At 41.9% G+C, this 13839-nt stretch overlaps 1 protein-coding gene across 1 annotated transcript; it reads left to right on the forward strand.

The window, feature by feature from the left end:
- The first annotated feature begins 1990 nt into the window (after nt 1-1990).
- Nucleotides 1991-12373, forward strand: ATP6AP2 (ATPase H+ transporting accessory protein 2). Its single transcript, XM_027742028.2, has 9 exons — nt 1991-2085; nt 4854-4984; nt 7239-7367; nt 8512-8607; nt 8801-8938; nt 9268-9321; nt 9751-9900; nt 10667-10783; nt 11296-12373. The coding sequence occupies exons 1-9, from the start codon at nt 2031-2033 to the stop codon at nt 11488-11490; spliced, it is 1065 nt and encodes a 354-aa protein (XP_027597829.2). The 5' UTR covers nt 1991-2030; the 3' UTR covers nt 11491-12373.
- Nucleotides 12374-13839: the final 1466 nt, after the last annotated feature.

Here is a 13839-nt window from a genome sequence, read left to right on the forward strand (position 1 = left end):
GCTAAAATAGACACACTGCACTTGCAAAGTCGAGTGCCCAAGAGCCAGTAAATGTTAAAAGTAAGGTAACCCACGCAACCTTAATCCAGGACCCATGGGCATATACATTGTGGTAGCATTGTCATCTTACTAGATAAAATGATTTTTAAAATCACCCTGCCTTGCTCAGTGCACCAACAGGCTGGGCTCACTGAAAAGCAATCATTCAATATCTTTGTTGTTCAGTGATCCAGGCCTTCTCTCTCTTGTGCTCTTTTAATCCTGTTCTGAAGGCAGAAAAGCCCATCAGGAAACAACTATTTTGATCGTATCTTTGCTACAGTATTCAGGTAATCTCACTGACATTTATTTGCATTTATTTTACAAAAGCTATTACGCGGTGCAGGTTTTGTGATGCACAATACAGAGTAAACAATAAGCGAGGATTCATTTGAAGTGCTCATAACTTGCCCTGCTGCTGAGTTTCAGAGTAGTCTATGCATTTGGCATGATTTTCATATTTGAAGTATAGTTTCCACCTGGCAGCAGTGGGAACAGAAGCTCCTCTTCATTTATGCAAATCGACTCCCAGACAAGGAAAAGACTGTTATTGCCACCTACAAAAAGCTGGGTGTAAGTGATTTGCCCGTCGTCACACCCTATCATGTGGCAGTGGCAGGCATATAACTTTACTCTCTTAAATACTGTTTGTTGTACACACACTTTCATTTTACTACCTGCCATTCCAGAACCCACTCACTGATTCTCCTAGACAAACGTTTTTTGTTTGTGTTTTTTGGTTATTTTTTCAGTGCATAAACGTTGCTCGGGAAGGTTTTTCAAGTGTTTCTATAGCTGGCTGGAATTTTTAAATGCACAGCAGAATCTGGTCGGATAAACTCTATGGGTAGTAATCTTTGGCATGTCCTGCACATAAATACAGTTGTACCATGTGGATGTGACAGAGTTGCTGCGTTGCAGAAAAGAATAAAAACACTCCCTGGATTTCTGGATTTCCTGTGAACTCACACATGTTGCCTCCTGAGGAATTCCAAGACAGAAAAACCCGCCAGGAAACAGCTGTTTTGATCATACTCTTTGCTTCACTATCCACGTAATCTCACACGCATTTATTTGCATTTATTTTACAAAAGCCATTATGCAGTGCCGTTTTTGTGATGCACAATACAGAATAAAGAATAAGTCAGGGTTAATTTGAAGTGCTCCTAACACAGTTTTACTGACAATGAAATGGGGGGTATTAACCTCCCATGCCATGCGACAGTTCATCCTCAAAGCCCGGTTTTCTCTGCCTCAATTTGCAGAGATTATCATCAAGATAATCTAGAGCCTAAAAATGTGCAAAGACTCCAGGAAATACCCGCAACTTGATGGCTCATGGTGTACTGCAGGAATATTACACATACAGCGAACAACACGCACCACCCATCTGTTCCCATTACAGGCAATGGCAGCTGAGGTGAGACGGGCATGGCTGGGGTAGTCACTGCGTGTTTTACTGTAGGTGTTCTTAATAAACTTCAGGGAAGAAGGCACTGAGGGCAGGGACAAGGATAAAGACAAGGGCAGCGACAGGAAAAAGGGCAGGGACTGTGCCAGCCCCTCACACCCTCACAGCCACAGCCCTTCGCAGGTGCGGACACGGTGGAGCCGGCGGCCTCGCTCTCTGATTGGTGCCAATTACCGCTCCGTCCCGCCCACTCGCACTTCGATTGGTCGAATTACCTGTCAATCATTCACGCCTACTTGACTCTCCTCTCCGAGTTCACGGTGCAGGGAGGAAAATGGTGCAGAGACATCTCGCGACCTGATTGGTGGAAAGGAAACGCCACTCAAGGTGAGACCCCGCCCCCGGCTGCACAGCTGACCTCTCGGCCCGTGATCGGGAGGGGCTGCGATTGGTCAGTTCTGCAGAGTCCCGCCCAGCCTCGCGGAATCCCGCCCGCGGATTGGCTGCGGCGGCTGTCCGTCAACGTGGTGGGCGGGGCGCTCTCTGGTGTCTGTCCGACGGCGCGGCCCGGCGGTGTTTCATGGCGGACATGGCCCTGGGGCTGGCGGCGCTGCTGGCGGCTGCCTGTGTGGCTGGTGTGTGGGCGAGACAGCAGGGTCGGGGGAGCGGGGAGGGCCCCTGCGGGGGGAGACTGCGGGAGAGGGGCTGGGCCGCAGCGCTGGGGAAGGGGCGCGGGGAGGGGAGGGGAGGGGGGGTGTCTGTCTGTGTGTTTGTACCAGGTTCTGGAGCGAGGGGTGGGAGCAGGGGACTGTCATCGTGCTGCGGCTCCCTGCCCCACACCCCCTCCCACCCAGCTCCAGAGACGCTTCTCGAACACTTCCCTCTCCCTTTCTGACCAAGGACTGGTTTACATTAAATTATAAATAATATAATTTTCTTACATAATTGTATTATTTATAGAAATTTATTATTAAAATTACATGTATTCTATATTTTATATATTATACACAATACGAATATATAATTATACATGACATGTCTTATTGTATATAGATTATATACAATAAAATATAATTGTATATGTATATTTACAGGTATTGTATATGAATTATATTACAATCTAATTTTATAAGATGAGACAAGGGAGATTGGGATGAGATAATAGACAAAAACGTTTTCAGTGTTAGAGTGGTCAGGCATTGGAATAGGTCACCCAGGGAGGTGGTGGAGTCAACATCCCTGGAGTTGTTCCAGAGGCTCTGGATCTGGTGCTGGGTGATGTGGTGTAGTGGTTTAGGGGTTACAGTGGCAGTGCTGGGTGGATGGTTGGACTGGGTCATCTTAGAGGTCTCTTCCAACCTTGATTCTGTGATAAACACACCTCATTTTGTTGCTTTGTGTGAATTTTCATGTTTTGCTGAGCTGCTTTTGTGTCACCTGCTGTGAGTCGGGCTTGTGATGACACTTCAAGGCCCTGTAAATACTTTTCACTCAATATTTCTTAGTTCTCCAGGTTCACAAAGGCTTTTGAGAGCTTGAGGTACAATTTCGGCAGGGTAGGAATTCGGTTAAGTATTCCACAGGCAATTATAGGGAATCTGCTTGTGTTCTCATTTTCAAATTCAGTTTTAATCACTGAAATCTTGAACAAGTCTAGCGAGGGCAATTGAAATGACTTTACTCACCTGAGCAGTCTAACCCCAAGTAAGCCAGTTTTGTCCTGCATAACTTGTGACTGTTTTACAGCCTTCTGGAGAGCCACATGTGAAATCCTACAGATTTTTGTAAATTCCTTCCTAAAGAAATTGGTATGGGAATATTTCTGCTCTTCAAAATTGTAATTAATTTTAGTTATCATTAAAATTGGCAGCAGGGCATCCAGTGAATGCATCAATTTAAATCAAAAAGTTTTTTAATCTCCTTCACATATGTTGCTTGGTTTGGCCTGTTTGCTTCCTTTTGCCACCCTTCCCCAGCCTGCACAGCAGTACTTTGTCCTTTACTGTGTTTATCATAACACAGCTCAGATTTACTGTCAGCATTTGTATGCATGATCATGACCCAGGCTTTAAAACAGCATCTTCAAGGTCACTTTAGTTAAATTTAATGTTAGGGAGGATTTTAGCTGCGCAGCACATCATTTTGCTCTTGCATTATTTTTAAATAGCTTTTAGATTTGTAGATGCCTGGGAAAGCTATTGTATATTGCTGCTTGGATTGGTAATCAATTTTCAGTGATCATATGACTAAATAGCTTTATTTTCTTTAGACAGTTATTCATATAATTTTGAAGTATGCAGTCAGACACATTTTATGATTAGAACTTCAGCTTAGAGGCCTGCGAATATTTATTATATATATTTTATATTATTTATATTTATTATATATGTATTGATTTTCTCATATCTTGTGTCAGATCAGTTTTTTGTTGGAAACCTTCTCAGACTGGTCATTGAGGAGCATATGCCTGAAATTTTGCGGTGTGTGTGTGTCACAGCTTATATACACCAAATAAGTTTTAAAATTTATTCACACAAATTTATTCACACAGTATTGCAGCTATGCTTAAACGACTTTAAAGGAGGAAGCCAGGTTGAAACAAGCCCATGTTTTACACCCATGGAGTCCTTCCTGACTTCATTAAGCAGTAAATTACTCTCACCATAAAAGAGTTTAAAAATATGCTTTTAGTCAACTCTGCTATTTGAGGTAATGGGGGAGAGAGTGAAGGGGGATCCCAGATAAGTGAAAACCCAACATGAGAAATACTGCACGCTGGGGCTTCACACAGTCAGCTCAGGTCCAGCACTGCATCCAGGGGAAGAAAAGCATCTCACAGTGTCATGTGGTGGAGGAGGCAGAGCAGGGCCACGGGAGCTGTTCTGCAGGATCCAGGTTGTCCTGGCAGCACTCAGTTTAATCCAGCACTGACAGACTCCGCTGGACTTCCTGGCTCTGGGCACAGTGGCTCAGGCTGTTGTCTGCAGGAACAGAGGTGTTATGCCGAGCAGTCCTGGAAGCAAACAGGGCTGTGTTGATGCGCTGTGAGCTGAACGGGATTTTGGAGTCTGCCTGGTTCCACTGAGAGTTTGCTTTAGCAGATCTCAACTGTAGCACTGCTTGCAGCCAGTTAGTGAGTACATAGAACTGTTCTGTGCTGTTGCCTGAATAATGGTCCTGCTTCTGTTAGTATGGATTTGTTTGTCCGTAGTCATTGCTGTATAGAAACCTTATTTTGTATTCCAGAGCACCAAAACGAAAGGTTCTCATTCCTTGTTTTACACAAAGTGATAGGCATGAGAGGGGAAAGAAGGAATGAAAGAAAGCTCTAATATCCCTTTTTCCATGTTATGTAAGGGAAAGATTGCAAGAACTCTGACAGCTTCTTGTGTTTGTTTTTCAGGTGTCTGTGGAGATGAATTCAGTGTCTTACGATCACCTCAGTCAGTTGTTTTCCGAGATGGAAGTTGGCCCATTCCTGGCGAGCGGATCCCAGATGTCGCTGCATTAACCATGGGCTTCTCTGTTGAAGAAGTACGTTTCAGGTCTTGGTTTTGAAACACCTCTAAAACTACAGACCTGCTCACTCAACACACAAATCTTCCTGTCATGTGCTGGAATACATAAAATACCCTCCTGTTTGTGTTGGGGAATGCATGACTTGTCCGAGGTGGTTTCCAAGCACAGAGCTGTGTCTGTCATGTGAGCAGGCAGAGGTTGTGCTGGCTGGGCAGTTTGAATCATCAGCCATAGAAGGAAGCCTGCAGAGGCTTTACAGTGCTGTTCCTCACTTCCTCTGAGACCCAGCTGTGTGCTGTATCCCCCCATCCATGGTCACACACAGCCCTGTCACTCTGCACAGGGCTCTGCTCTTGAGTTCTCTGAGGACTGTGAGAAATGCCTTGGCAAGGCAGGCGTTTTGTCAGGTCAGCAAACCTGTCTGCTGCGCAGAGTTAGTAAGAACAAGTAGACTGGTTATTACTTAAATAGTAATCCAAATACTTGAAAACATGATTTGTGTTTTCCCACATTAAGTATTTGGATATAGCTTTGGTGATGTTTAAAGTGGGGCACATGAGAAGGAGCCCTTGGCTTGATTCCAGTCTTGCCTACTGAATTTTTTGCTGGGCTTCAGCAGGGATGGCTGTTGAAGCAGTACATAAAAGTGTGATAGCCAGGCATCTGTAGCAGTGTCTGTGTGCAACCAGATACTCAAATCTGCAGGCTGGTGTGGGCAGCCAGTTCCCACTTCTTCCAGTCTGCAGCTAGGGAAGAGGTCTGATAAGGCTGGTTTGAATGCAGGTCTGTTTAACCTGTGTTTTGGAATTTGTCTGAAAATATATTGCTTTCAATTAATTAAGGTCTTTTCATCATCAAACTAGTAACAAGCTCGTAAAAGCTGTATGCCTAAGAAGTAAATTTTGATTATTTTATCAAGGAGAAACAATGTATTGAATGGTATTGTGTGTGTTGCATGTAAAGACACCCAGAAAAACAATAGGGTTTGGCCCATTTTGACCACTTGACATTTGGCATACTGGTTATCTGAAGATGTGTCATGGTTATCTTGGAAAAAATTGTTTGAGTACACACCCTGTGCCTTTGCCAAACTTTGGAATTCATTTGCTGTGCTGGGTCCATACCATCCTTTAGGAATAGTTCTCTATTAGTATTATTTCAAATCTTGGAAGCAGGCAGGGAAGGAAGTGTTTAAATTATTATTCATTTAAGCCCTGAAACTGTGGGTTTTCAGCAGTGTCACTAAGGAAGGCAGAGGTCACTGTGGGCAGCTTCCAGCCCTGGTACGGAGAATAGTGCAGGGCCCAGGTACTCCTTTTGCAGCTCACATCAAGTCTGTGGTCTAGCAGCATAAACTGACAGTGCAGTGGGTACACTGTAGAGAATTTGGAATCCTTACTGCATTACATTTGGAATTATCAAAACCAGTCATTCAATATTCTTCCCTTGTTAAAGCAAAATAAAACTGAACCCCTTTTTGTCCCTGATGGCGCTTTAAATGGTTTTTCCTTTTGTTTCTTTGAGGTGATACAGATCATAATGTCAATGACATTTAATTCTAAAATCCTGTTAAGTTGGTTTTCAAAAAACAAGCAGTTATGTCATTTGCACAAATGGAGAAATCTGTTTGAATTTATTCCAAGTAGATGAGTTTGTATTTTGTGCCTGTATAAACCAGCCAGGTGTCCTTCACTGTGCTCTTACTGATTCATAACTGTAGTAAGCTACTAAGGAATCTCTCTGTTTCTGTGCAAATTTGTAAATTTTAAATTAGGAAGTTGTTATGATTGACACCCCTGTCTTTTTATCCCCCTGTTTCTTTCTGGTACTGAGAATACCAAGTAGTTTAGTGTGCCTAAACCTCTTTCTGTTGTGTTTTGTGAAAGGGTTTGGGTTTGTTTGATTTATTGTTGGGGGGGTTTGTTTGTTTTTTTTTTAATTCAGCCTTCACTTATTAAATACAGACAATAATATTTATAATTTAATTATGGGAGATAACTCTTCATATATCCATTATGTATAATGCTTTCTTAGTATAGACTGCCATGAAGTTACTGGCAGCTTTTAAATTAAGAATGTCTTCATGGTTGACTTGAGACAGCATTACTCAAGATGAAAGCAGCCAAGTATTAACTTACTTCCTCATGAAATTTCTCTCCTCCACAGAGATATTAACAAGATAGTAAGTTATTGTGCTGTAATATTGGGGGAGGGCTCTTCTTTTTTTCCTTTGAAATGTGATTTTTTTTTTTTTATTATTTTGTAATAGGACCTTCCCTGGCCTGGTCTTGCAGTGGGGGATCTGTTTCACAGACCACGAGCTACAGTGCTGGTGACAGTGAAGGGAGTGGACAAGCTGGCATTGCCTGTGAAAGGGTTTTCTTACCCCATTGAAAATGTGAGTATCCACAGTTGGAACTGTCACGGGATTTCTGTGACTCTTCTGGTCTGATGACAAGTACATGATTCTCTACCATAGTCCTGGTTGTTCACTTATTTCTTACTTCACTTGAGGATCCCTAAAATGATGGATCAGGCTGTGTAGATCAATAATTTGATCAGACTCCTGTACAAGGGGAGAGGCCTTTGAGAGCACCCAGGGCCTCCTGTGTTGAGTTCAGTAACTTGTTTGACCAAAGCATGTTCTCCTTGAAAGACATCTAGTTTTATTTAATATGTTTGTACCCAGAGGCAGAGAATCCACTGCTTCCCATGGTAACTTACTGATTCACAGTCAGAATTACTAAATTTTTTTGCTTCAAGCTGAGCGTGTGATGACATTTTATATGATGTTAATTCTTTGATGTACTGAATCACCCTCTTAGTGGTCTTTTGAGCCTTCCTCAAGTTCTTAGCTGTGAAATACACCACTTAGAGACACCGTTCCATTACACTGCATCAAAAAGAAAGCAACCGACAACATAACATTTACCTACCACTGTCTGTCTTTGCTAACACTCTTCTCAGGCTTGTCACAGCACCACAGTCATTTAGTTTGGAAGGGAACTCATCTAGTCCAACCCACTGATCAAGCAGGATCAACCAGAGCTGTGTTCAGTCAGGTTTTGATTATCTCCACAGATGGAGACTACACAACCTTTCTGGGCAACCTCTGCTGGCATTTGACCATCCTGGGAGAGAAAAGCTTTGTTCTTGTGTTCAGATAAAATTTCCTGGTTTTAAATGTATGCCTCTTCTGTCATAGAACTTCTTCCAGACACCTTGTAACATGACACAGTAACTTACAAAATATTGGTAACTGTGCAGTGCCTGCTCACTTCTCCTTTATAATTACATTGTCTGCTGTAATCCAGTTTGCTGCAGTATTGGATGAGTTCTTCATGTTGAGCTGGTTTTTGTCCAGCATGAACCCACAAACCCTTTTCAAATAAGTTGTTTTTAAGGTTAATTAACTCTAGTTAATTCTGCTGCTGCCCAACTTCGAAAGCTTTGTTCTGCACCAGTTTACCATGCATAATTATCTCCTTTTAGATCATTAGGCCCTGTTTAACCCAAAAATTTCACTGGGCTTTGTCTTCCAGGCTGTTCCTTTCAGTCTTGACAGTGTTGCAAATGCTATTCATACTTTGTTCTCTGAGGAAACGCCGGTGGTGTTGCAGCTGGCCCCCAGTGAGGAAGTGAGTATTGCTTCACTTCTGATTCCAGATGTTCTAAATAGTTAAACCTCTTTCCACTTGTGTGGCTGGAGCAAAACCAATGGATTATATGAAATTTTGCTTCGGAGAGGGCGAGTGTGATTGATTGTTAGTCTGTGACTGGAAAAACTGGAAGGGAAGCTCTGCTGTCACTGAACAATGGCTGTTCCTGCAGAGGGTGTACATGGTGGGCAAGGCAAACTCCGTGTTTGAGGATCTTTCTGTCACACTGCGCCAGCTGCGGAACCGCCTGTTCCAGGACAACTCCGTTCTCAGCTCCCTTCCCCTCAACTCCCTCAGCAGAAACAATGAGGTAAAAAAACCATCAATCAGTGGGAACTTTTATGATTTTTTTTTTTCTAATATTCTTCGTTAGTTTGTGCTTTTTGCTTCCCCCCTCCCTTTTTTTCCCCCTTTCTTTGCCTAGGAGAGCCTACTCTTAATTTTTTCTAATGGAATTCTAGTAATTAAGTTTTCAGGACTTTTTGTAACTTCAGTGAAAGAGTTATTTCCATCTAGCATGTTCTGATGCTGTAGCAGACATGACCTGTTATAAAATACTGAGAGTTGCAACAAAACAATATTTCTCTGACTTAGGTCTCATCAAAGCAAATTCCTGTCCCTTTTTGCCTCTTCCCCCAGGTTGACTTGCTTTTTCTGTCAGAACTTCAAGTCCTACATGATATTGCAAGCCTGGTAAGTTTTTTTTAAACCTTTTCCCCGTCTTTAGTCACAAACTTCAGAGATCTTTTATAAAGGTAGAGAAGCTGTAGCCAGCATACTTGGCAACCAGCGATACATATTCTAGTGTGTCATCAGTCGATTGCATCAGTTTAAAAAATGCATTCTGAAGCAATTTGTGTCAGCCCTATCACTGCAATTGTGAATGAGAAGCATCTGTAGTGTCTTTTGTATTGTGTGGGAGCAGGGGAAATTCTGAGCTGCTGTTTCTCCATACCCAAAGACATGGGAAGTACTCGATGAAGAATTTGCTGGGGCTTCCTTTGTTTTCTTACTTGAGAAGTACAATGGTAGTTAAGAACATGTTCTTTGTGAAATGTGGGGTCTTTTTAAAGTAACCTGTGTATGAGTTAATTTCTTTCTGCCCTCAATGGTGTGCCAAAGCTGTCTCGACACAAGCACTTGGCCAAAGATCACTCTCCAGACCTGTATTCTCTGGAACTGTCTGGTTTGGAAGAGGTTGGAAAACGATATGGGGAAGACTCTCAGCAGTTCAAGGATGCTTCTCAAATTCTTGTAGACTCCTTGCAAAAGGTACATTTTTCTACCTAATGAACAAACTTCATGGTAATATTAAGGAAATAATTTTTTATGCTAATGACAAGGGAGTTAGTTTGTTGACTACCTTATGCTTTGAATTGTCCCTTCATTGGTGATGGCTTGCCTGATGCTTGGTTTTTAAAATGCAGTTGTTCATTTATAAAATCTAATGTTACAGTTTGCCTCTCTGGAAAGTGTTGACATGATTCTACAATGTGTTTAGATATTTTGCATAAAGAAGTAGGGTTGTAGTGAGTGTGTATCAACATGACTCAGTATATTTGTTTTTCTTAAATAAATACCTTGCATTTGAAACTACAAGTATGTCTCACAAAAACTGGCTCTTGGAAATGTGGAAATTTATGAATCTAAATTTCCAAGCCTTTAAAATAACTGCTGTTCATCCATCAGTGTGCTCAACAAAGTAATTCTTCAACAGGTCTTATGTAATCATCAGTAAAATTTTTAGTAAGCATGATGGAAAAGTGTAAAAGCATGAATTTGCTGAGCCAGAAAGCAGGCATAAGCTACAGTCTGTTGAACAATGACTGAGGGGGTTGAAAGAGGCCTTGTAAACCGGAGGAAAGTTCACACTTTCTTAGTGAAATTCTAAAATAGTGTAGCTATTCTAAAATAGTATAGCTTTCCATGATTATTCCTGAAGCTGACATCTTATGTTTTACTACATCTTGCTAACAAAACTCTGCCTTATTCCTGGCTACAGTGTAGATTTTTAATTAAATCACTTTTGCTTTTCCAGTTTGCAGATGAGATGTTTAATCTGTATGGTGGGAATGCAGTGGTAGAAGTGGTGGCTGTAAAGGAGTTTAATTCCCCTCTGATAAGGAAGACTCGCTCCATTCTCCAGTCTTCACAGGTAGTAGAGGCACATTTTTCTATATCTCGTTTATTAAAACTCATCCAAATTGCATCAGTTCTTCACCTGAGCATAACTTCTTCTCTAAAGACTAAAATACTGACTATGATTTAGCCGTGGGTGCAAAGAGGTCGGCTTACTTACCTGTCTTAATCTTCACTTAATCATAGAGTAACTTAAGTTGAAGAGGGCTTTGGAGGTCACCTAGTCCAACCTACTGCTCAGAGCAGGACTAATTTAGGAGTTAGATCAGGCTGTCCAGCTAAGTTCTCTGAAAACTTCTTCCCTTATGCCTTGTTAGAATTTGCCTTTCTGCGTTTTCTGCCCAGTGCAGCAGTGCATGCAAGTCCTGCCTCCCAGGTGTGGGAACACATTTTCCTTGGCTTGCTGGCAGGACTCCAGACTTAGTCCAGGATGGAGTTGCCCTGTTCATGTTGCCTAGACTTTCCAGGGAGTCAGAATGTTTTGTGTGCAAGCTCACTTTGAAGTAATACACGTTTTCTTTATTACAGAGTGAAAAAGAAAATCCGTATAACCTTGCCTATCCATATAACTACAACTACTCTGTAATCTTCAACATTATTCTGTGGATGATGATAGGCCTTGCTTTAGCTGTGATAGTTATCTCCTACAACCTCTGGAACATGGATCCTGGGTATGACAGCATTATTTATAGGATGACAAACCAGAAGATAAGAATGGATTGAACCACACCGTATTTCAGTGCAAGATGAGAAGAGTAAGGTCTCCTTCAAACTGTGTGGAAGACAAATATTCTGACATGGTTAATTGTGGAAGTTTTTTAAAGGTGTATTTATTTCTTAAGTATTTTTTCCCCTCTCCGAGACTATTTTAAATGTTAGTAGTAGCACCAGATGGGATTTAGAAATTGAAATCTGCTTGTTTAAAAAAACCAAAACAACAACTCCCGAAATAATTGTCATTAAAGTAACATCATTCCATTTTTTTTTTTATTATGTAACATGAGTTTTTGAAAAGGCCTGTACTGCCTGTGACTGTGTGCAAAACAGAGAAATTGAAATTATGATAGCAACATGTTGTTTGAAACTTTTACACTGGACGATTAAAAATTATAGCTAAATTGTTGTGTTGTATATTATGAACCAGCTGTAAATGTTTGATGTAAATATTTATAATGGTTATATGTAACTTCAGAGAGGATAGTAAATATTCTTTAGTAAAATACTAAATACAGAAATATTTCTAGAAGACTACAACTCATTTTGATCTCATGTTGGTGGCTCAGAGGTGAGCTGTAAAAAGAAGGATCCTTTCCCTAGAACTTCAGTGATTTGGAGGTAAATTACACTGGTGTGGCTGGTCTATACAGTGGAGTCTGTAAATACTGAGGTAGCACCAGTCTGGTCATGGTCTAATGTCACATACTGTGGAAAGTTCCTGTTATGATGGTTCATGTTCCTTCATTTGTGTTGATGTTGTTATAAGAAAAAAAAACACGATTCTTTCTGATGATAAGAGTGGACCAACACTTGATTTAAGTATACCTGGATTATAGTCCTGCTTCAGCCATTCAATAAAGCAAAGAACAGTTGTTCTTGAATGCATTTATTCTTTGTGGCTTCATAGGTGTGGCTTCTTCTGTTTAGTATTTGTTCAGCTGACTAGAGCAGGTTCCAGCAGCATCCAACATGTGGCCCTAAGCCTGTAGCAGTTTAGTTTTAACTGTCCTCCAAAAGAAAGATGATCATGTATGGATTAATTTTCCTAAACCAAACAGTGAGTGTAGTTAAAGGAAGTGGTTGATCTCTGGCTTGAATCTTTTGTAGAATTACCTAGTTTTTAGAAACTCATTTGCTCTTATGGTACAGGGAGATATTCCAGATACAGCAATGTGAATGGATACTGCTTTTTGCTTCTTGTTGTCTTCTAATGTGCTTAACTTACCCTACTGTTAGGAGATAGTTGTTCCACTTCCAGGAAAGATCTGCTCATTGAATTACTCTGGGAATTTACTGGGAATGTCTGTCTGAATTGGTGGCCTTGAAGTTGTTCATGTCTTGGAGATCCTGGAGAGCGACTCATGTTGAATTGAGCAATGTTCTGCAGCCCAGGAAGTCCAGTTCAGTATATGTTACAATTATTTGACATTACTTTTAATGGCATTTAAAGTTAATCTGGATGATTTATATCAGTAGATAGAAGAGTTGCACTGCCAGTTTCTCTGACAAGAATGTGTGCTCTAATTACTGAACACTCTCTAGAATCATAGAATCGATTGGGTTGGAAAAGACCTCCGAGATCATCGAGTCCAACCCTTGGTCCAAATCCAGTCCATTTACTAGATCATGGCACTCAGTGCCACGTCCAATCTGCGTTTAAAAATCTCCAGGGATGGTGAATCCACCACCTCTCTGGGCAGCCCATTCCAATGCCTGATTACTCTCTCTGTAAAGAATTTTCTCCTGATATCCAACTTAAATTTCCCCTGGCGGAGCTTAAGCCCGTGCCCCCTTGTCCTATTGCTGAGTGCCTGAGAGAAGAGACCAACCCCCACCTGGCTAGAACTTCCCTTCAGGTAGTTATAGACGGTGATGAGGTCACCTCTGAGCCTCCTCTTCTCCAGGCTAAACAACCCCAGCTCCCTCAGCCTCTCCCCATAGGACTTATGCTCCAGTCCCTTCACCAGCCTTGTTGCTCTTCTCTGGACCCGCTCCAGCACCTCAATATCCTTCCTGAACTGAGGGGCCCAGAACTGAACACAATACTCAAGGTGTGGCCTCACCAACGCAGAGTACAGGGGAAGGATCACTTCCCTGCTCCTGCTGGCCACGCTATTTTTGATACAGGACAAGATCCCATTGGCCTTCTTGGCCACCTGGGCACACTGTTGGCTCATGTTGAGCTTCCTGTCAATTAGTACCCCCAGGTCCCTTTCTGCCTGGCTGCTTTCCAGCCACTCTGTGCCCAGCCTGTAGCGCTGCAGGGGGTTGTTGTGGCCAAAGTGCAGGACCCGGCACTTGGCTTTATTGAACTTCATCCCATTGGAATCAGCCCATCTCTCAAGTCTATCCAGA

The sequence above is a fragment of the Pipra filicauda genome, unplaced genomic scaffold (genome assembly GCF_003945595.2).
Source record: "Pipra filicauda isolate LSUMZ 115617 unplaced genomic scaffold, ASM394559v2 scaffold18_size4552066_pilon, whole genome shotgun sequence".
In the NCBI taxonomy this organism is placed as follows: domain Eukaryota; kingdom Metazoa; phylum Chordata; class Aves; order Passeriformes; family Pipridae; genus Pipra; species Pipra filicauda.

Excerpts from the sequence above, each read along its gene's own strand:
- ATP6AP2 (XM_027742028.2), top strand. The coding sequence starts at position 2,031 with ATGGCGGACATGGCCCTGGGGCTGGCGGCGCTGCTGGCGGCTGCCTGT. Across the intron at positions 7,368-8,511 it reads TTTCTTACCCCATTGAAAAT|GCTGTTCCTTTCAGTCTTGA; the intron begins GTGAGTATCCAC and ends TTTGTCTTCCAG. Across the intron at positions 10,784-11,295 it reads CCATTCTCCAGTCTTCACAG|AGTGAAAAAGAAAATCCGTA; the intron begins GTAGTAGAGGCA and ends TCTTTATTACAG.